Raw genomic sequence first — 25,000 nt, 5'->3', positions numbered from 1 at the left:
GCGGGTTTCAAACGTCTTGCGTTGCGCTCGCGCTAATGATCGCCAGTCAAGTTCTATTGCGGCCGAAGAAACCGGAGATCTTCAGTTGCGCGCTGACGACCGAACCGAACGGACGCGAAAAAAGGAAGGACCAGCAGTAGTGAGCAGTGTAGTGGCCTAAACAGTGAAGAGACCAAGTGAAGAAGATTATTCAAATGAGGAACCGCCTATCTGATTGAAAGGAGTGGAACACATATTGAACACATTGAGTGCGGTTCGGTGATAATTAAGGCAAGAGGCCCATCCAGGGGAGGTAATGCGGGACGGTTTTTGGAACGTCGAACAAGATTTTAATATGCTAATCACGTTTTCTACGCTACTGGGAGTTCGAGAGTTGTGCAAGATTTGCTGTTGGATATACTGGAACACAGCGTTCAAGCCCTTTGCAGACCATTAGCTAATGCATTCGGGGAAATTAGTGATAATCTTGAAGTTCAGTGGTTCAGAGAGGTGAAAAACCGCATGGAAGCATGTGAATGTTGAAGCTACAGGGAAAAAGGTAGCATGCAATCTACGCCGGTAAAAAGTGCATGTGTTCGATTAATTTGATCTTGCCAGTGCAGTCGAAGTGCATTCATCATCATCGTCGCCGCCACCGCCTCAGAACTGGCTGACGAAGCAAGTGAGAATGGAAAAATTGATGAAGATGCATTCATGGGCCGACGTCGTTTTTTCGTCGGCATTTAATCTCTTTTTTTTTGAACGAGCAACCGTGAATGGAACGAAGAAACCAGAAAGTTATAATGTATTAAATATGCTCCTCGAGGAGTTGAAGTGGAAGTGACTTAGCGTAGAAATGCGGAAAATGAACAAGAAGAAAAAGAGCAGAAGAGGCGAGACCCAGCCAGAATCGTATTAATCTTTTCGTCGTTTCTGTTGTGGCTGGCTTTTTCTGGAAATGATGTGATGTTTGGTGTGGATCGGGCTCAACGAACGTTGGACGGGCCCGTGTGGAAACATATGTGTGTAAATTTAGAATTTTATGCTCGTATCTATCTAGCTGCCACATGACTGAGGGACCGGTTGCGAACGTTTAAAACGTGCTGGATATTTTACAACCGAGCGGCTGAATATCATGTGTGCCGCCTCATCGAGGGCACTGGTGATTAGGAGGAAGCGCGGGTGGCGAGCAAAGAGTTCAGCTAAAGTAAACAGAAGATGTGAATTTGAAATCGCAGGATCAACACATGGGCTGGGGGACTAGACTTGTGTAGTGTTTATTTTGGTGAGATCATCTTATCGTGGAGCAATTGCGTAATCAGATGCATCGGTCGATGATGATGTGATGATGTTGAATAAAGCTGGATGGTGTTCTGATTGGATTTTGATCATTTAAAAGTTATTGGTGTAGCTTTATGGGAGATGTATGGTGTGCGATCATTTGGTCAGGGGTCCTAATGGTTGTCATAAATGGTATGGGACCAAAAAAACATGAAATTTTTTTCGACGAAAAAATATGCTATTCTACTTAAACTGTTGTTTTTAGGACCCTAAGCCTAAGCCTAAGGGGCCAAAAATGTGTTTAGAATAGCGATATCTCTACTCGTTTTTGAGTTATTGAACAAAATAGGGTAGGTTTCCTTCGGGATCTAAAAAAATTGGTCAAAAATGTTGATTTTTCGTTTTTTTTTGTCAATAACTCAGAAACGAGTTGAGATATCGCAAATCTAAGCACATTTTTGGCTCTTTAGGGTCCTAAAATCACCAGTTTTAGTAGAAGCCTTGAGATATGGACTTCAAATTTTGACACGATCATTTTTTAGCGAAAACGATCATTTTCCACTAACGAACTTATAACATTTCTAATTTTTGCAAAATAAGGGACGGCCTATTACCCATTAACTTAATGTTTTGAACACGGAGAGTACAATACATACTGTATTATGCCACATACATGAATCTATATAATTTTACTAATTTATGAAATTAACTGAGTGCCCACACCAAAAATTCACTAATAATTCTTCCGAAAATTTCGTGAAAAAATTGCCTAGAAGTTTCACTGGGAACCAGAAACTCCACTACCAGAAGGTCTTGTAAGCTGTACTACGATTTTCTACATGTAATTCAGTCTAAAATTGCTTCGATTGCATTTCTAAAAAGGTTTGCATGATACGACGTTTCAAAGTTTCTTGCAGAATTACGTCTGGAGAAAATTTTAAAAACTTCTTAACGCATTTAGTCAAAATTGTTTCAATAACCAGATTCTGATTTATCGACCGTATTCTATATTTAACCCTCTAATACCCAAATTTTTGATTTTGATCTAAATATCATTTTTCGTCATGTAAAATCGATTTAAACATGTTTTGGAAGATGATTCTTTTTAATTCTCGATTTCGTGAATTTCAGTTTTTGATTTTTCTAATTTTTATTTTTGAACATCCCCAGACTTTTATATTTTTCCTGAAAGCTTATTTGGAGTACGGATTTTGTGAGATGAAAACATTTTGAGATTTTATGATTGTTGCTGAAAAATTATTATTTTAATTTTTTTTCACAGAAAATTTTATTTTAAGGAAAATAATTTTAGAGTGTATTCGATTCCCTTAAACTATTAAACAAGGATAGAATGATATGGGAAAAATTTAAAATATGTTAATTGTAGCGATTCAATACAAAATAAACAATGACTACTAAAAGATGACTAAAACATCAATTTTTAAAAAATGTAAATACGCTTTAAAATACACCAAAAACCATTTTGAGATATACAGAGCAGTCCTAAATATCAGCCAAAAATATTTAAAAAAATGATTTTCCACGAAACAAAAATTACAAAAATGCTCAAACTATACCCCGTCTAAAGGCGGGATTGGGTATTAGAGGGTTAACTTAATCATTTTATGGCTATATCGGTCTTTTTCTACTCAGAGAATAAGGGAGTAGAGATCAAAGTGGATAATGAAAGGATAGATATGATAGTATTCGCTAGGTTGCGAACAAGTATGAAAATTTTATAGAAGGTGAAATTAGGCAAGTAGGCCATGCATTATAATACATCGAATGCGTGAAACTTCCAATATAATCGAATTAAGCTAATAGGAAGAACACGCCGCGATATAGGCATACCCCTATGAATGGAGTGCGAATTCCGAAAAAGCTACTGATCGATAGAACTTGTGATGAAAACAGAACAATACATAGGCAGTCAGGTGCCTGAAACTTTTGCCAGTCTTGGTAAGGTGGTATGAACTACTAACCAAGCCGATCTGTTTAAAAGCACAGGTCGTACGGCAGAAGTTTCACGCATTCGAAGTATTCGTTCAATACATGGCCTACTTGCCTAATTTCACCTTCTATAAAATTTTCATACTTGTTCGCAACCTAGCGAATACTATCATATCTATCATTTCATTATCCACTTTGATCTCTACTCCCTTATACTCTGAGTAGAATAAGACCAATCTATATTTATAAAAATGCGGTGGCATACGTGGGACCGCGCATAACTTGCGAACGGATGGTCCGATATATGTCGTTTAAGTTTTGCTTTATTAGTTTTCACCTAAGGAAGGTTTATGAGGCAAAAAACATGGAAAAAAAATGAGAGTTTTTGAAAATCGATCTTTCATACATTTTGACCGGGGACTTTGTCTTGGCCTATTTCGTCTGCGACTTACAGACTTCTTCAGTGTCGAGTGCTCGACTAAACATTCAATGATCGAATCATTGAAAGAATTTATGTAAGATTACTTTGACAATTTTCTGAGTATACTGTTGAAGCAATTTCCGAATAAATTCTTGGAGGGATCCCCGGAAAATACTTAGAGGAACTCATGAAGGAATCTTTGGAGAAATTCCTCAACTGACGGAAGCTTTCTAGGAATTTCCGAAATAATAATTACTGTAGTCTCAATGGATTTCATGCAGAAGTTCCTGAAGGAACCCTTTAAGGTATTTCAGAAGGATTTTTTTGAGGAGTTTCTAAAGGAATCTTTGGAGGAATTACTAATGTTTCCTTGGAAAAAAATCTGAACAAATCCTTAGAGAAATCATCAAAAATTCTATCAGATTTTCGTTAATCTGAATCTGATCTATAAATTTAGACTCGGAATCATCAAAAATTCTGAATTTCTCATTTCCAAATTCCTTTGAAAATTATAGTAATTAATATATTTTAGTTCGTTCAAGTAGTTCTTCTAAAAAGTAAAGTAATTCTGCTAAGAAAATCGCAAAAAAGCTATATTGTATTCAAGTTTTCCTAACCTCATTCGGAATTTACCCGAAGTGTATCAGGCTGAAAGTGTCACTAGTTCGAATGAGTTTAATGTTATGGACGGGCATTAGGCAGATGAATTTCAAAGAAATCGTGAAGCAATCATTGGATGAACTGCGGAATGAGCCATTGAATGAATTCTAGAAGAATTTCTTGGAGGAACCCTTAATACTGTTTTGGAAAGTTTCTTGAAGGAAACTTTGGAGGAGTTCTTGATAGAATTGTAACGTTTTGACGTTTTTCATCTTTTTTAAGTAAAATAAAGTTTGAATTGAGTTAGATTAAATTGATATATTTTTTGAATATTTTGATTTTGATTTTAGAATTTGTTTTATTTTTATAATTATTAGTTTTCATGATTATTTTAGTTAATTTGTAGCTTTTGACGTTTTTATCTTTTCAAGTAAAATCTTAATTGAATTGGATTCGTTGAATTTGCCTTTGAGTTTGAATCGTTTCATTTAGTAGAGATTATCCGTTTCATATAAGGTTTGTGTCTAGGCTAAGCTAATGACGATTCATGTTACTTATCTTATAGGACTTTTTCGATGGCGCTAAATAGTTTTTACGGCCATGTGCGATTTAAATTTGGCGTTTCGTTGCAGTTGGTAGTAGAACTTGCATGCAAGATTTTATGCTGTCAGTTTACATTCGATGTTTACATAGAGCTGTTCGATATTTTTGCAGATTCTGAGTTTTGTCAAATTAAGTTTGATATTTGGAATTTATTTCTGCTTACGTTTATGCAGCGTTCGGTTGCAGATGAGTCAAACAGAGTTTTGATGTGCAATCAGCTGCGGTTTAGTTCCGTTACGTTAAGGAAAGCCAGGGAGGAGGTCAGACGCAATGGGCTGATGGACTCTGACGATCCGAGTTTAAGCAGTTTGGTTTGCGATTATGTCAACAAGAGTGTTGATGATGCAACCAGCTGTAGTTCCGTTACGTTAAGGAAAATCAGGGAGGAGGTCAGACGCAATGAGCTGATGGACTCTGATAATCCGAGTTTAAACAGTTAGATTTGCGAATGCGTCAACGAAGGCGTTGATGATGCAACTTACTGTAGTTCCGTTACGTTAAGATCACGGCTATGTAAGTTTTTTGACATTGCGGAGTTTCCATTGTGGTAATCGTTCAAGGAGTAACGGTTATGTAAGTTGTTTGACAATGGAAAATTCCCTTTGTGGTAGTCGTGTTTCGTGTAGAAGTTCCTTAACCTTCTTCGTACATTCGCTGCCGCTCATTTCGCTGACGTAGTGCACGCTTTGGGGTCATAATGACTTTAATGAACGACAAGGGTTAAAAAGCCTGGTTTGTAATTCCAAAGAAATTTCTAGAAGAAGTACTGCTTATTTTTTTGTAAAATTAAAAAAAAATCTTCGTAGAATTGCCTGTAGGAACTCTTGGGTAAATTCCTGATAAAAAAAACTTCTCGGGAACCCTTTGAGGAGTTCCTGATCTTTGGTAGAACTCCTTCAACAACTTTGAGGAAATTCCAGAATAAATCTTTGATGAAGTTTTCTTAGAAATATTTGAAGGGGTTTTTGAAAATATTAAACAAACTCTAGGCAAAACTCCTGAAGTATAAATTTTAGAAATTCACATAAAACAAGCCTCGAAAGAATTTTTGAAAAAAAATTGAAGAAATTTTTTGAAGAATCATTAAAATACTTAATGAACGATTCTTCAAAGAATCCCTTTAGATATTTCTGAGTAAATTGTTGGCCAAAAAAGGTTAATGCTAAGGACGGCTGCTAGCGAAAAAAAAAACTTGAAGCAATCATTGGATAAACTCCGGAATGAGCCTTTGGAGGAGTTCTCTAAGCAATTCTAGGAGGAATCCTTAAAAGAATCCCTAGATATTGATATTGAAATAATATTTTAATGACAGAAGTTTTCGAGGAGTCTAGATAGAATCCTTGTAGGATTTTCTTTAAAAAAAATCTTAAAAGTAATTCCAGAATGGATCTTTGGTGGAATTCACAAGAAGCTCTGCATATATTTCTTGGAAAAATTATAGATCAATTCCACAAGAAATCCTCGGATAAATGCCTGAAAGCATCCTTGAATATCCTGATGATTACCTTAGGGGGAAACCATCAAGCAGTTCCGCTGGAGCAAATCTTAAAAGAATCGTTGGTGGAACTCCTTGAAAATATTTTAAGAAATTTCTGGAGCAACCATAAGAATTCTTCCATAATAAATCTTCCGAGAAGTTTTCTAAAAACATTCAAAGGAATTTCTGAAGGAAGCATTGAAAAAAATATTAATAAATTCTTGGAGAAATTCCTAAAGCAGGAATTTGAGACATGCCTAATGAAATCCTTGGAAGAATTCATAAAACAATCTCTGGAAGAATTATTGAAAAAAATCTTTGAAGAACTTAATTAAGGTATTTCCAAAGATTTACTATAATCAATGGGGGAATTGTTTATGCTTTGCTATATAGCATATTTCTGAAGGAATTCTTGGAAAAATTCGCGGAAGAATACTTGGAGGAATTTTAGCTTCCAAAGTTGAAAATATTTCTTTACCTAAACGTACACTTGATCGTCAATAGGGATTACTTGAGATAATTTATGAACTAATCCTTTCCATTCCTAAAAGAACCATTGGAGAAATTCTTTCAAAAAATACTTGGGAATCCTTGAAATAAAATTGCTAAGACATTTTTGGAAGGAATTCTGGGATAAATTCGTAAAACCTGGGAGATACTCCTGAGGGATTCCTTCCGGAAGAATACGTGGACAAATTTCCGATTTTTTTTTTTTTGCAAAAATTCTAAATGCAATCCTTGGAGGAATTCCTCTAGAAATCTTTGAAAAAAAAAATCAGAATGAATAGTTGAATAAATTTATAAAAGAATAATTGAAGGGACTGCAGAATAAAACCTTGGAGTAATTCCTGTATCATCATTAGAGGCCTTCCGGAAAGAGATCTGGCACAAATTTTCGAGGAAATCTCAGGAGGAACTGATGAAGGAATCTCTAAAGGAACTTCAAACGTGATTCCTGAAGGAACTGCACAGGAACTTTTTTTTTAGGGTTTTTGAATGAATATCTGAATTCAAGTACGAATAGTCAAGAAAACTCTCAAAGAGATCACTGGAATCCCCTGTTCCTGAAAATACTTTATAAAATACATAATTGTACAGCCTTCAAGAGATGTACAAAGTCCTGTATTGACAACGTACACTTGTGTTACGCCACGTTGTGGTTTAATTCCATACAAAACATCTCACAACTTGAGAGCCATATGACTTCCCTTTCTGTATAAACTCACGAACCAAATAGGTGGTCTTGATCAAAATTTAAAACTTGTTAAAAATATGTACCACATACGCTTTGCGTGCCCCAAAAAATGTACATTTCCCGGGTAGACGTGAATATCATAATCATATCTCAAAACGATTGTACATTTGTTATGCATTGCATTTAGAAAACTAACTATAACTGAGATTGATATGATGTTGATAGTAAAATGTTCAGCTTAACGAACAATAAATTGAAGAAAGGTAGGCTATGTTTCAGTCAGGGATGGGAACACTCACTTCAAAAGATTTACACTCATCTGCTGTTTTCTCAGCTCAGAAGCGTGTAATCAAAAAACGATGTATGGACGACTTTTGCTTTGTGATTTTGTCTAAAAGTTTGCTAAATACAATAGGGGTCGCACACGCATACCGATGTCGTGAGGAAGCTGCGATGGCAACTCTCCACGAGGTGAATGTAAATTACACTCACCTCGTGGAGAGTCGCCTTCACAGCCCTGTCATGACTTTGGGATTCGTGTACGACCCCTACTCCATTCGGCAAAATTTTAGACAAAACCACAAGGAAAAAATCATCCATACAACGTTTCTTCATTGCATGCTTCTGAGCTGAGAAAATAGCAAGTGAGTGTAACTCTCTCAAAGTGAGTATTCCCATCCCTGGTTCCAGTGAGAGCGTAGAGCCAAAAAGAGGAAGAAGATTAAGTGTTTTTGATTACTATACATTCAGTTTATAAAGGATATCCTCTCGATTTCACGCAACATATTACGTATCTGAAAGAACTTTGTTCCGGAAATGAATTACTCGTTGAAATTTTAGATAATTTACAGACAATTTTGCAGTGATTTTGTTATAATTTGTTTTCATTTGAAACTATAAAATTCTTAAATTTATCATGCAAATTTTGTCCAATGGGGGAAGTGGAACCCTCTCGACAGGGCTTCTATTTTGGGCACTTCTCAACTATAACTCAGTCAATTTTGAACCAATCGACCAATGAGATACGCATAGTATCTAGCCATGTACAAAATTTCAGTTCAATCGGTTTAGAATGGACTGAATTATGACGAAAAAGTGCCCAAAATACCAGCCACTGCTCAAGAGGTTCGGTACCCGACTACTTAAGGAATTGATTTTCACGAATAATTTCTACAAAAAATTCCTGCTGCGTAGATTTATCAGGGATTTCCCTGAAATTTTGTGAAAATCCCATCTTAAATTTTGTTAAAGCAGTCCGGATAGGCTTGATATGGGGTATTTCTTCCTCGAAAAGAAAGAACAACTTCGTAGACGATTCATATCTTATTACAAGCTAAGCACAATTGGGAAGATTGGTTCATTATATTTAATTAGCATTGCGAAATGCTTGATGCTATAGGGCAGATCATGGAGACTCATTAGACTGACCAAAGTTTTCAAGAAAACCCGTAGTGCTTGGAACTCGTAATACGGAAACCAACAGCAAATCTTTGCAACTACCTTTTTCCTCGAAAGACCCATATTTTGCCTTTAAACATCGACCTGTATTCTTTTTCTAGATCACCCCCAAAAAACCCCCATCGATCGCTCCTTCGCGAGATCGTACGATGGGTGGTAGTGGAGTTCGCCTAGCGGCGGCTGCACTTTTGCTGTCGGCAACGATAGCATCTGTCCAGTCGGAACTCACGCCACCGTACTTCAACCTTGCCGAGGGTCGTAAAATCACCGCATCGGCCACCTGCGGTGTGGACACCGATGGTCCCGAACTGTACTGTAAACTGGTCGGAGCCAACACCGAAAACGAACAGCAGAACCAATTCCAGTACCAGGTTATCCAGGGACAGGTGAGTTTTCTGAAGACTGTTTTCAAACATTTTTAAATCATTACAAATTTCATAACGTTCAATCCATTCTCTTACTTATAAACTACACTTTCAAATCATCTTTCCAACCATTTTTGCTTTCTTATCGGCGACCGTTACGTCGATGGTTGACCGGAAACGAGCATAGTTCATGTCTCATGTGCCACTGACTGCCGACGACTGGCTGATAACACTATCGCTGCGTATTTTATTGGATTTTCTTTTCCTTTCCATTTCTCGCCCTACACACGCAGGTTTGTGACTTTTGTGATCCCAGCATCCCGGACAAGAGCCACCCGGCCGAGTATGCCACCGATGGAACGGAAAACTGGTGGCAAAGTCCGCCGCTATCGCGAGGCATGAAGTATAACGAGGTCAACTTGACCATCGATTTCGGACAGGTTCGTAACATTTAGAAGGAGTTTAGTTCGAGTTTTTGACATTGCGATAAGGCTTTTTCAATATTCCACATGCTTGTAATATGTTTAAATGGTGTCCTTACATTTATTTGGATTTCATATATTCACGAATAATTTAATTCGTTGTTTCTATGAGGGTTGAGCTATAAACTATATGAGAGATCGAAGATCATCAACCGCGGAAATCACTCATCAACGCATTGCGGAAATATGCTTTCCTATGCGGTTTTCAAAATTTTTGCTTTCATGTGTCCGGTCTACATCTCTTATGCTGACCTCATGCGCACTGTGAATATGCAATCCAGCTAGAGGGTAAATTGGAAGCGTACAGTGCAATATGATCTAACGCAACATCAGCAGCTTAATTTAAACACTCAAGTTTACATTGATAAAAGGAAGCTAAGTACAATTAAATGTCAACTACGCCTACCCACGCTAAGTCCACTGCACGTTATTGTGCGGCTCATATAGAACAAACCGTAATCGCTGTAACTTCTGCCTATAGGAATTCCATGTGGCGTATCTGTTCATCCGTATGGGCAACTCTCCCCGTCCCGGCTTGTGGACTTTGGAGAAATCGATCGATTATGGAAACACGTGGCAGCCATGGCAGCACTTTTCCGATTCGCCCGCCGATTGCGAAACCTACTTTGGGCGGGACAGCTTGCGACCGATCATGAACGACGATGATGTGATCTGTACGACCGAATACTCGAAAATCGTCCCGTTGGAGAATGGTGAGGTGAGTACCGTATACGCCTGAAAGGTAGGCACACCTGTGAGCATCGTGGTGAATGTACCGTGATGCGAGCAGTCGATCGAATGGGTCACTAATGGTTAATTTTCTAATGCATTGATCGCAGATTCCCGTCATGTTGCTGAACAATCGTCCTTCGGCCAACAACTATTTCAACTCGACTGCACTACAGGAATGGACTCGCGCAACCAATGTACGAATTCGTCTGTTGCGTACGAAAAATCTTTTGGGACATTTGATGTCAGTTGCACGTCAAGATCCTACCGTTACAAGAAGAGTGAGTTGCCAAATGTAAGATCTTTTGAACATCTCTATAACTGCTGCTTGTCTCCACAGTACTTCTATTCGATCAAGGATATCTCGATCGGAGGTCGTTGTATGTGTAACGGTCATGCAAATACATGTAATGTGTTGGACCATCGTTCGCCGACTCGAATTTTGGCGTGTCAGTGCCAGCACAACACGTGTGGTATTCAGTGCGCTGAGTGTTGCCCAGGATTCGAGCAGAAGAAGTGGCGTCAGAACACGAACGCTCGTCCATTCCAGTGTGAACGTAAGGATTTCCTGAAATTCTGAATATGAAAACCAGCCCAACTTAGATGTTTTATTTGTCTATTTCCAGCCTGTAATTGTCACGGCCATTCTAGTGAGTGCGTCTACTCGGAAGAAATTGACGAAAAACAGCTTTCATTGGATATCCACGGTAACTACGAGGGTGGCGGTGTTTGCCAAAACTGCCAGGACAATACAGAAGGCATCAACTGTAACAAGTGCAAGAACACGTTCTATCGCCCCTATGGAAAGCGCTGGGATGAGACGGATGTCTGTCAACGTAAGTCAAGCAATCAAGTCTTGCTTAATATTGGTATTAACATCTGCCTATTTCAGCTTGTAACTGCGATCACTTCTACTCCACTGGAAACTGTGAGGAAGAGACCGGACGTTGCGAGTGCCGTCCAGAATTCAATCCTCCGAACTGTGATTCTTGTTCTTACGGGCACTTTGGGTATCCGAACTGTCGTCCTTGCGAGTGCAACCTGAATGGAACCATCGGTTACCACTGTGAAGCCATCAACGGGGAATGTCCGTGCAAGCCAAACTTTGGAGGAGCTCACTGCAAACAGTGCGCTAATGGATATTACGATTTCCCGGAGTGTGAACGTAAGATCAGAATGATGTAAAAGTAATCGTTATATTATAACTATATGAATCGCCTTCTTTATAGCTTGCGGATGTAACGAAGTGGGTTCGGTTAGCGATGTGTGTGACTTTGGAACTGGACAATGTCAGTGTAAGCCGAACTTTGCTGGTCAACATTGCGAAAAGTGCAAGAACGGATTTTTCAACTATCCAGCTTGTACATGTAAGTGTTCAGTATGGGTACATGTGAAGTGCTCCTGCTAATTATCGTTTTGTTTGACAGATTGTAACTGCGACAGCCGTGGAACGCTGGATGAAGTTTGCGATAAAGGTAATGGCCAGTGTCTGTGCCGTGAAGGCTATGGAGGTCCTCGGTGTGACCAGTGTATTCCTGGCTACTACAACTACCCGGATTGCGTACCATGTAACTGCTCGGGGGCAGGAAGCGTTTCCACGGTTTGTGACATGACCGGAAAGTGTTCTTGTCTACCGAACTTCTCTGGAAGACAGTGTACCATGTGTCTTCCGGGATATTACCAATACCCGGAATGTTTGCCATGTAACTGTGATGTTCATGGATCGATCGGCTTGTCTTGTAACAATGAAGGTCAATGTCAGTGTGCGTATAATTTCGACGGAAAAACCTGTAATCAATGCAAGGAGAGCTTTTACAATTTCCCCGCTTGTGAAGAATGTAACTGCGATCCAGCAGGAGTTATTGCCAAGTTTGCTGGATGTGGATCGGTACCTGCTGGAGAACTGTGTCAATGTAAAGAACGAGTCCATGGAAGAATATGCGACAAATGTAGACCGCTGTATTGGAACTTGAATGCTAGCAATCCACACGGATGTCAGGACTGCGAATGTTTCTTCGATGGAACAATTGGCGCCTTGGATACATGTGATACCAAAACTGGTCAATGTGCTTGTAAACCATCGGTAACAGGTCGTCAATGCGCGGAATGTAAGGACGGTACTTTTGATTTGTTTGGAGCCAGTTTGTTTGGTTGCAAGGATTGTGGTTGTGATATTGGAGGATCAGCAAATAATGTCTGTAATAAGGAAACCGGTCAGTGTAAATGTCACCCTAGGGTAACAGGTCGTACTTGTACCTACCCATTGACCACACATTACTTCCCAACACTGTACCAATTCCAATATGAATATGAAGATGGATACACACCGTCTGGAGCACAAGTACGCTATCAATTCCATGAAGATGTATTCCCAGAATTCAGCAAACGAGGCTACGCAGTTTTCTCTGGTTTGCAAAACGAAGTCATTAATGAAGTTTCCATTCATAAATCATCTGTGTATCGTTTGGTTATTCGATATAAGAATCCAACATCAGAAAATGTGATTGCCCAAATTTTGATCACCCCAGATAATCCTACTGAGTTGGAACAGAAGGCAAAAGTATTGTTCAAACCAAACACATATCCTGAATTTGTCACCGTGTCAGGTGCGAAGGGAGAAATACCATCACCTGTAGTCTTAGATCCTGGACGGTACACTATCAATATCAAAACAGATAAGAACGTCTTCCTGGACTATTTCGTCCTTCTACCGGCTGCATACTATGAAGCTTCGATCTTGACTAAAAAGATTGAGAACCCTTGCGAGTTCACCGACCTGGAGCTGTGCCGACACTTTAAGTATCCAAATATTATGGAATTCAAACCGCAATTGGAAGCACATATTGTAGAAGGTGACGATTCTTTCAAACCCGGAGAGTACTTCAAAGACTACGAACATTTGGATGTCATCAAAGAAGAAAACCTCCCACTACTGACGGTCGATCAGAACGAGTTAAGCTACGCATTGGATGTTCCACGACCTGGACGCTATGTTCTAGTCGTAGACTACATTACAAATCGTAACTACCCAGAAAGTTCGATTCTTCAGATCAATCAAATGGGCGACATTGAACAAGATGGCACAGCTACAGCATATCCGTGTATCTATACAACAGTATGCCGTCAACCAGTGATTGATAAAGAATCACGAGAGAAGGTGTTCTACATTGATCCCAACAACCGAAAGCCAATAACTGTATCAAGTCAAGACCCTACTGGATCAGTTGCCATCAAATCCGTAACAGCTATTCCGTATGAAGAATGGTCCACCGATTACATCAGCCCCAATCCAGTTTGCGTAATGCAGAAAGGAAAATGCGTAGTAACTACCTATCGTACTGCTCCAGACTCTAAGAAGATCGAGTTTGAGTCGGACAACGAAGATCGCATTGCCGAAACTAATCCCAGCGATCTTTCAGACGATTCCACCAAACTCATCTACTTGGATAAGGATGAACCGGCACTGAATGTTAAGGCCAAGGTTTCACATCCCGATCGTTATGTAGTAATTGTGAAATTCTACCAACCCAACCATCCAACATATAACATTCAATACCGAATTGAAAGCGATCGTCAAAACTACGACGGTAAGTTGCTGCTGAGACACTGTCCTGCCAACTCCGGTTGCCGCGAAGTACTGAAACAAGACAATGGATATATCTGGTTCGATTTGGAGGACACATTTGACTTCACTCTGCTGAGCAGTGTCACCAAAGGGGTTTGGTTGGATTACATTTTGTTGGTGCCTGCTGATCAGTTCCACGAAGATCTTCTCCAAGAAGAAACGTTCGATCAAACCAAGGAGTTCATTCAAAAATGCGGCCAAGACCACTTCCATATTCAGCTGAATGCAAGCGATTTTTGCAAGCAAGCTGTGTTCTCTTTGACGGCAGACTACAATACTGGCGCCTTACCATGTGCTTGCGATTACTACGGTTCCAACAGTTTCGAGTGCGAGCAATTTGGAGGTCAATGTCAGTGTAAGCCATTCATCATTGGCCGTCAATGCGAAGCTTGTAAAACCGGATATTTTGGATTCCCGGATTGTAAGCCCTGCGATTGTCCATCCACTGCTCTTTGTCAAAAGGATACCGGAGAGTGTATTTGCCCAGATCGCGTTACAGGTGAAAAATGTGACCAATGTATGCCCTATACTTTCGGATACGACCAAATCATTGGTTGCGAGGAGTGTAACTGCCATCCACTGGGCGTCGCAAATAACAACCTTCAGTGCGATTTGGAGAGTGGTGTGTGCGACTGTAAATCAAACGTGGTTGGTCGATCTTGTGATCATTGCCAATTCGGATTCTTTAACTTCCCGTATTGTGAACCTTGCAAATGCGACATCCGAGGAACTACGTTTGAAATCTGTGATCAGAACGACGAGACCTGTTTCTGTAAGAAAAATGTTCAAGGTCGGGATTGTAACCAGTGTGTGGATGGAACCTACAATTTGCAGGCTTCGAATCCTGAGGGCTGTACCAAATGCTTCTGTTTCGGACACACTTCCGTTTGTGAGACGGCTTTCCTTCGACCATTCAACGTGAGTATGATGAAGGACGTTTCACTCAACACCATAAAGCTGTCGGGAGGAAAACCACAAATTTCGCCTTGGATTGTGCACGGTGATATCATGATCAACGAAACATCTGCCGAAGTGGCACTGAGTGACGTAGATAACGAAGAATTGCTCTCCGGACTGGCTTACTTTGGAATGCTGGACCATCTCTTGGATCTGAACAGCCACATAACTGCGTATGGTGGATATTTAACATACAAAATCTTCTATACAAATGGACTGTTTGGCTCATCATTGATCGGTCCGGACGTTATCTTGGAGGGTAAAAATATGGTCGTCACTCATCAGAGTATTGAGCAGCCAGCGTCGAATACGTTGTTCAATGGACGAGTTCAAATGGTTGAGACGAACTTCCAAACTGCTTCGGGAGGCCCGGTAACGCGTGAACAGTTTATGGTGCTGCTGAGAGACCTGAAAGCCATTTACGTTCGTGCGTCCTACTGGGAAAATGGCTTATCTACGGTTGTTTCCGATGTTAGCTTGACCATGGCCCATGACGATCCAGGCAATTACAATATGTATGAGGAGCTGTCCGTAGAACGCTGTTCGTGTCCCCCAGGATATACTGGATTATCATGTGAAGATTGTGCTCCGGGCTACTACCGCGATCCAGATGGACCATACGGAGGTTATTGCGTACCTTGTCAATGCAACGGTCATGCTGAAACTTGCGATTGCAATACAGGCATTTGCAGTGAATGCCAACACTACACTACCGGTGATCACTGTGAGATGTGCGTTGAAGGATACTACGGTAATGCTACCCGGGGTTCTCCAAATGATTGTATGATCTGCGCATGTCCGCTACCAGTCGATTCAAACAATTTTGCTACAACTTGTGAAGTTTCGGAGGACGGCTATGAAATTCATTGTGAATGTAAGCCTGGTTATACAGGCGAGAAGTGTCAGAGTTGTGCTCCAGGTTTCTTCGGACAGCCTGAAGTAGAGGGTGAAGTTTGTAGACCTTGTGAATGCTCTGGTAACATCAACCCAGAAGAACCCGGATCTTGCGATTCTGTATCAGGAGAATGTTTGCTCTGCCTAAACAACACTTTTGGACGAGCTTGTAATCTGTGTGCGCCAGGATTTTACGGAGATGCAGTTAACCTGAAGGATTGTCAGAGCTGTATTTGCGACGCTGTTGGCACAGAACATTGCGACAATTTCATAGGCACCTGTAACTGCTACCCGAATGTAATAGGTGAAAAGTGCGATCGCTGTGAAGTTGACCATTATGGCTTTGAGTCAGGTCGAGGGTGTATGGCATGTGATTGCGGAATTGCTTCCAACAGCACACAATGCGATGATCATACGGGTAAATGCGCTTGTAAACCAGGTGTGACAGGCCGACAGTGTGATCGTTGTGAACCGGGCTACTGGAATTATACCGAGAATGGCTGTCAACCATGTTCGTGTAATACGGATTACTCCAGAGGATTGGGATGTAATGCCCAGACTGGGCAGTGTGAGTGTTTGTCTGGAGTTGTCGGAGAGAAGTGTGATTCATGCCCATACCGTTGGGTACTGATTCCTGACACTGGCTGCCAGGAATGTGACGGCTGTCATCATGCTTTGTTGGATGTAACGGATGAGCTGAAGGAATACATCGACCCTGTATTACAAGACATCGAAACAGTTGCTGATGATTATTACACATCTCAAAAGTTGAAGTACTTTGACGATCTTGTCGATGAAATAGAACCGGCTGTTCGTAAACTGGATCCACATGGTGTAAATCTGAATCCACCAAGACAACAAGTGGAATCACTAGAGATGGATGTTAAGAATCTCGACCGTCGAATTCAATACGCTGACCAAAACGTTAATGATCTCTTTACAAAGAGTGGAAGCCTGTTGAAGGGATCTTCTGACATCTTGGACTCTTGTCGGTTCGTAAACATCAACACTCGCAACACAGTCACTGAAGTTGAAAAGTTGGCAGAAAACTTGGGTAAGTCAGAAACTCACAAATTGGAACAGGCCCACGCAGAAGCGCTCAACTATCTGCAACTGATTAAGCAATATTCAGCTACTCCTGGAAGTCTTAACGTACAACTAGACAATGCAACTGAACTGCTTGCAAAGGTAGAAGAGTTTGCACTTCCTGTCCACAGTCAACAAGATAGACTTAACAAGCTTATGCACAGTATTGGAGAATTCGACGTAAAGCTAGAGGATTTGTACAACTGGAGTCTTAAAATTGAAGAGGAAAGTCGTGCAACAGCTAAGTTAAACAACAAAAATAATGGAGCTTTGGATTCCAAGTTCGACACTGTAGCTGCTCAACACAAGGAAGCCAAGGATAACATTGAGAATGCTAAGAAACTGTTGGACGATTCCGCCAAAATCAGCCTCGATATTTTCACAACTCACACTGAGTTAGATAGAGACAACGCTGCCTTAAAGTACCTCAACAGCAAAGTAGATCAAGAGCTGCCAGCGAACGATCGAGAATATCAGGAGCTTGTTCCGAAGATAGAAAGTGCCAAGGACTATGCTGCAAACTTGAAGGATGAAGCATCTCGCCTGACGGCCAACTATTCTGATGTAACGGCTAACTCTGAAACAGCTTTGAAGGCGGCTACGGCGTACTCCAAAATCGTAGATGCAGTTAATGAAGCAAAAGTGAACGCAGACCAAGCTGAACTCCTGGCGCAAAACGCTACGGAATTAACAAAGGGAGTTGATGAACGTGCAGGGGAATCGGACAGTGATTCACGCGAGTTGCTCAACGATGCTGTGAAATCACTTCTGTCTTTGCAGTCCGATTTGGAACCACACATCAACAAGTCCGTTGGAACTGTAGAACATATTATGACGTCTAACAAGGACAGCGATGATGTCTTACACTCGATCAATCAGTCGCTTGACGGAATTCCTGAAGAATCCCATACGAATAATTGGGAGAATGCTAGAGATCAAGCAATTGACGCCCAGGAAAATTCGCAGCATGCCATCAAAATCTTGGATCCAATCATAACTGATTTACCGAAGAGCTTGTATGTGGCTGAACAACTACCGAAAGAAATCGATCGAACTAACAAAAGCATTCAGCTGGCTGCAAGTCAGATCGATCAGTACAAAAATATGATCCCGAAAGTTTCAATGATGGTGGACGAAGTGGAGCAAAAGCAAGACATGATCGATTCTATGGTTAGTGACATCGGCGATCGTTTGGAATCACTTAAAAAACAAATCGCTAGTGCAAGATCTTTGGCCAACAGTATCAAGTTTGGAATGACGTTCCATCCAAACACCACATTGGAAGTTAAACCTCCAGAGGTGTTGTCCCAGATGGCTTCCAACTCAACCGTCTCGGCTTACTTTAAGACAAATAAACCAGAAGGTTTCCTACTTTATTTGGGTAATGAAGTGAAGCCGGATGCAAAGAAGAGTTCTCGTGATGATTACATGGCTTTGGAAATTGAGAACGGCTATCCAGTTTTGTCGATCGATTTGGGTAACGATCCTGAGAAGGTGATCAATCCGAAATATGTAGCAGACGACAAATGGTATCAGGCTATTATCGATAGAAGCGGAAACAACGTTAAATTGACAATCCGTGAAGAGTTGGAGAATGGAACGGAGATGATTCATCCTAAGGAACAGACTCTGCCGGGTGCCTACAATGTGTTCAACGTTGATCAAAACAGCAAGCTTTTTGTTGGAGGTTACCCTCCAGAGTATAACATGCCTAACGATGTGAAATCAGGTGGATTCGATGGGCAAATTCAAGACTTGCAGGTTGGAGGAGAACATGTTGGATTGTGGAACTTCGTGCAAGCGCAGAACGTTCAAGGAGGCAGAGAGCGAGACAAGCTGCTGGATGAGGATAAGCCGACAACTGGATTCCGATTCGGTGGTAATGGATACGTTATGGTGGATGCCAAGTCTTATTCGTTCAAGCATCGTTCACACATTCAGTTCCGATTCAAGGCAACTCAAGATTCGCAAGACGGCTTACTATTCTATGCAGGAAGAAATAGACACTTTATTTCGATTGAGATGAAGGATGGGCGAATCGTATTCCAGTTCAAGCTTGGTCAGCATGCGGAGATAGTAACAATCGGTTCTGGACACGGCTTCAACGACGACGCTTGGCACACTGTTTCAGCAGAACGGGATGGAGCTATTGGCAAGTTAACAGTTGACGGAAATGTAGTTTACCAAGAGGCATCCAATGCACAAGGCGATAGAACAGTTGAACCATTGAAGATATCCGAATCTATGTTCTTCGGTGGATATCCAGGCAAGATCAACCATTCAGAGGTGACAACAAAGGGCTTTGATGGTTGCATTGACGACGTGTACATTTTGGGTACTAAGGTTGATTTGAGTATTAATCAGAAGGCTTTGGATATACGTCCTGGATGCCCAATGAAGTTCTCATCTCTACTATCATTCCCACCGCATCAATTCGGATATGTTAGCCAACCAGAAGTTGCATCAGCAAACGGTCTTCAGGTTAACATCAAGTTCAAGACTCACCAAGCTTACGGAGTTTTGTTCTACACAGCAAACGACGATCAAAGTGCAACGTTCGGTTTGACATTGGAGGATGGCGTGTTGGTTCTAAGAAGCTCTAGAAAAGAACTTACCACAAGAAACAATCGCTACAATGATGGTGAGTGGCACGCTGTTACCGCCACACAAGAAAACTACCGATGGTCTTTGGTGGTAGATGATAGCGATCCATTTGTTTCCGACGAAGAGCCTGCACCGTTGGATATTGTTAGTGGAGAGATTTACTTCGGAGGTTTACCAAAGAACTTTGTTACTCCAAAATATGCAATTGCTACACCGGCATACTTCTGGGGGTGCATTCGAGATGTGACAGTTAATGGACAGATTGTAAACTTTGCAAATTTGAAGGAGAAGAAATCAGCTGTTCTGGACCAATGCTCCAAGGACATATTTGCAGTTGGCCCAAGTGAAGTTCCATTATACTATCCAGATGGTGGAAGTGAGCCGGTAGTATTCACTTCAAGATTTGATACGGATGAACGTAAACCCGAAGATAGTGAAAATGAAATCGAGTCAGGTACTAAGGATACCTGGGAAGATAAAGAAGAATTACCAGACGTTTATGAAACCACTACAACATCGACAACACCAACTACAACACAGACAACAACTCCAACTACTACAACCAAACGTCCTCGACCACCGCCAGAAAAACCTGAACCCACATGTAAACTACCAGTCGTACCGGATCAAGATGTCGACTTTGATGCTGGCTATCGCTTTGGCACCGGGCCTTTCAGTCACATTGAGTTCGACGAAATCCCTCAAAAGATTAAGAAACAATACGAGTTCTCGCTTTCATTCAAGACAGAATCCTCTGAGGGAGTTTTGTTCTATGCAGCTGACTCTCGACACACTGACTTTATCGCTCTGTATCTGCGAGAAGGTAAAGTATTCCACTCGTTTAATTGCGGTTCTGGATCAGCCAATATCAGCTCGGAGCGAAGATATGACGACAATGAGTGGCATACTGTGCACTTCTCTCGATTCCACAATAAGGGCAAACTGGTCGTCGATAGCGAAGATGAAGTTCATGGAGAGTCGGCAGGCAATACGAGAACGATGCAAGTTCAGGCTCCATTCTTTGTGGGAGGTGTCTCCGGTGGTGAACATTATGAAGATGTTGCACTCAATTTGAAGATCGACAAGAACATTTTGGAGCGCGATCAATTTGTCGGTTGTATCATGGATATTCAAGCGTTCAACAGAGCTCTTGGTACACCTTCTAATATAACGCAAACAATTCCATGCTCTACGCAAATCGAAACCGGCATGTTCTTCGGTAAAGGAGGTGGTTTTGTGAAATTGAGAGAAAAATTCAAGGTTGGCACCGAACTTACTGTCAGCATGGATATCAAACCTCGATCAACGACTGGGTTGCTGATGTCAGTGCATGGCAAGCGTAGCTTCTTCGTACTGGAGCTGATCAACGGAAACATCAGCTTGACCGTCAACAATGGCGATGAACCGTTCACCGCGATGTACATACCAGATCCAAGCGAGAACTTGTGCGACGGCCAGTGGCGCACAATCACGGCGATCAAGTCGTTCTACGTTACTACCATCAAGGTTAATGACGTTAGCTCCAATCCGGCGATTGGTGATGCTCGAGCTGGGTCAACGGACACCACCAGGCCGCTGTTCCTTGGAGGACATCCTCATCTTCAGAAGGTAAGCTTGAACATTGTTTCCTGAATTGAAACTTGTGTACTACAATTACTTCATTGTGTCATTTCAGATCCGAGGGCTCACGGCTCGCGAACCCTACCAGGGTTGCATCCGCAATGTGGTAATCCGCAACCAGCAGGAGCAAATTACACCGAAGATGTCGGTTGGCAACGTTCAAACCGGCGTTTGTCCTACCATTTAATTTTTAAGAGAAATGAATCTACTAAACTTACACACTGCCTTACGACCAACAAAACGATGATTAGACTATTGCATTCGTACACCGGACTTATGATTTTTTTGGATAATGACTTGATGGCGCAAAACGGCTTTCCGATTTGACTACGATGACGACTTTTGGCTTCACTTTCAAGGAACTGACTAATAATGACTTCTTTATTTCTTTTTAAATCCTTTTTACCTAATGAATATTGAGTGGCACGACAAAGTGGTTGAATTTTATCTAACAGTGCAATAAACTTTTTCCCAGTGACATAGGGTCTGGGACCATTTGGGCAGGAGCACCTATTTTGGGCACTTGATGCTATAACTCAGTCAGTTTTAAACCGATTGACTTGATTTTTTGCACATGGCTAGATACTGTGCGTATCTGGTCGTGCCTCAAAAATCAAGTCAATCGGTTCAAAATTGACTGACTTATAGCAGCAAGTGCCCAAAATAGGTGCTCCTGCCCAAATGGTCCCAGACCCTACTTGGTGACATATTTGAATCTACAGCAGGCAATAGGTAAACAGAAAATACACAATACGTGTTATATCCTTCATCATCGTCAAGTTTAAAACTTATCTAGGACACTAAGTTTTTTTAGACACAATCCACAATCTATATTATTTCAAAATGTGTGAAATTAAAAATAAGATTTATTAAATTTTTATTTAATTTTTATCCTACATTGCTTTGAAATCAACTCTCAATTAATTCGAAACTCAAACATGCTGTCTATAGCACTTGCTTCAATACACACTTTATCATTTGAAATATGAACCTATTATAAATAAATTAGGACACAATCAGACAATAAAATCCATAATCTCCAATACTTACTCTCATACTGTGAAATCTCAATTGATTATTTTTGTCTATAAAGTTTATCAATTCATACAAAAACCCTACTCTACACGTGCCATATTTTAAACTGTATTCTATTTTCCTTTTTCGAATAAACTGCTTGCTTATGCACCTAGCAACCTTAGTGGTTTCAATGAATCCGAAAGCATTGATGTTCCTCCACACAAATCGCCGGACACTGCAATTGAATTACATTAGTTCGGACGAACCACCTATTTCTGGAACACATAAACCTACAGACAGTCCTTTAAGGAACACATTTGCCGTTCCATTAACATCTTTACTTTGAGTTTTCAAACTAATAACATTAGTTGTCGAAATATAACGTAAATCGTGAACTTCAACGAACCAAATTTTTGATGTACAATTACGTGCTAAGCTGATTTCTTGATCGTGCTTCAAAAAAAAAAAAAATTAGAACACTTCTCCCTAACAATCGAGTTGTACAGTTTCTTAAAAAAAATGGAATTACCCTAAATTTAAACTGGGAACAGCTCTCATCGTGATGGGAAATACAGAAGCACTTGATCGGTTGTTGGCCGATCGACGAAACAGTGTGCAATTGCCGATTTTTCAACTTCAGCATAATTGACGTGCATAGCCCACACGAGAAGCACTGATGATGACGAAAACGCATTTTACGCGTAACTCGAACGCAAGTAAGACCGCTGCACAGTGGAGCACCTAGTACATCAAAACTAATCAAAATTATTTTGACGCATTTTCACAACCCAAATGCAACCCAAATTAGTAATGAAACGTATTTCATAGTTTTCGTATTTTTTTATTTCATCATTAGGGTGACCAATTTTATGCTTGTAAAAGTCAAGATTTTTCGAAACTAAAATTGTTCAAAAAATCACAACTTTTGAACCAGTTGACCGATTTTAAACTTCTTTTTTTTGCTTGAAAGCTGTTGAGTTCTAGTTTTCAGCAAAAATATGTTCAGAGGGCCAAATAGTGTTTTAAGGCAAATAATATCATATAATAATATAATTATCACGATTTTTTCAAAGTGTTGCAACTTTTGAAATCGGAAACATCCGGAAGGTTTTCTTTCTGCATTTGAAAGAGGAACAATAGTTTTATCATACACTAAACGCAGATTTTCCGGAAACAGCCGGAAAATCAACTTATTTCATTTTGAATGTACGGTAAAGGATTCCATCAAATATATTTTTCAATATTTTCATATATTGTATGTAAATTCAACGTCAATTTGTTTGGGTTTCAAATTAACAGAATAACAACATTAACCTTCTTTAACAAACTGCATTGTTGAATTGATTGACTATCAATTTCATTCACTTTGTACGGTCAAAACTAGCACGCGCTGTGAGTTATATCAAAGAAAACGGCTAAACTTCAGCTTCACTTAACCTCTTCTGATAAGCGTAAACAAAACATTTGTACACTGCTTAGCTGTCAAACGATTACACGATAACTACACTTGGCAAAACACAACGGAAAACCAAATTACTTCATTTTGAGTTTTTCCACTTATGATCAGGTTTTGATGTGATTTACTCCAATGTGCGCTGCTGCCCAAGCCACGTTGTCAAGATAGGAGATACAAACGCTCAGGTAGGCCAGGAGGAGAAATTCAGACCGACGATTAAAAAGTTCAGCGTCCTCCAGCTGACACACGAAAACGGCCTACGACTTATCGATTTTACCACCTCCAAAACATGGCCATACGTAGCACCTTTTTCCAACACAGTCTTTCTTGTCGTTACATCTGGAGATCACCACAACAGACGGAATCGCAAATCGACCAAGTTCTGATTGACGGACGGTACTTCTCCGATATTGTCGACGTCAGGACCTATCATAGAGCAGCTAGCATTGATGGGCAAACTGCGTCCAAAACTCACCGTTACACATTGGTCGGGCTCCATACAAAGGGGCGGCCAAAACTCTCAAAAACGAAATTGATATTTTTAAACTTTATTTTACCTTATAACAAAGTTAATGTATTGTACTTTTATGATTCTTAATTAAAAGCATACCAGCTTTTGTATTTCAATGACATTTTCACTGCCGCCACTTTGGCGGCAAAAAATTGAAAAATGCTTTGAGTCAAAAAATTGAAAAATGAATTATTCGAAAAAAGTAAAATAATAATATTTTGAGAATGGAATATATGTTTTAAGTTATCCAGCATATGAAAGCTTGTTGTTGGACTGTTTGAATGCACGTATGGTGCAAAATTAATGTCACAAAACTTTTCAAATTTTCATATATTGTACCTTAAAAATTTTGGTAATTTTTAAGTTAAAAAACGGTTCGTGTCGTCACGTGTCGCCGCACTTTCGAATAGTACATCTTAAACATCATGCTAAGACCTGCCCTGAAAACGTTTAAATATTTTGCAGAAATTTGCAGTTTTTCAAATTAGATCTATTTAAAAAAGTCATGTTTTTTCATATATTTTACGTTATTTTTTCATTTTTTACTGAAATAAAATTTATCTTTCCACATTTTTCACACGTTTTGAACGAACTTGATTGGATTTGATCGAAAAATGATCATTTATTTAAATTCGAATTGATTTTCTAACAAAAAACGCAAAAAATATGGGGTTTACTGATTTTTACCGT

The 25,000-nt window shown here is 40.2% G+C and overlaps 1 protein-coding gene across 1 annotated transcript; it reads left to right on the top strand.

Moving 5' to 3' along the window:
• The first annotated feature begins 63 nt into the window (after positions 1-63).
• LOC109423873 (laminin subunit alpha) lies at positions 64-21,578 on the top strand. Its single transcript, XM_019698915.3, has 11 exons — positions 64-292; positions 9,066-9,350; positions 9,623-9,769; positions 10,293-10,529; positions 10,651-10,821; positions 10,881-11,097; positions 11,167-11,376; positions 11,433-11,705; positions 11,770-11,907; positions 11,968-21,314; positions 21,382-21,578. Exons 2-11 carry the CDS (start codon positions 9,114-9,116, stop codon positions 21,511-21,513), a joined length of 11,109 nt encoding a protein of 3,702 aa, XP_019554460.3. The 5' UTR covers positions 64-292; positions 9,066-9,113; the 3' UTR covers positions 21,514-21,578.
• The last annotated feature ends 3,422 nt before the right edge of the window (positions 21,579-25,000 follow it).

The sequence above is a fragment of the Aedes albopictus genome, unplaced genomic scaffold, assembly GCF_035046485.1.
Source record: "Aedes albopictus strain Foshan unplaced genomic scaffold, AalbF5 HiC_scaffold_373, whole genome shotgun sequence".
NCBI lineage: Eukaryota > Metazoa > Arthropoda > Insecta > Diptera > Culicidae > Aedes > Aedes albopictus.
The sequence above is the reverse complement of the archived record's forward strand: the minus strand, read 5'-3'. Positions and strand labels throughout refer to the sequence as shown.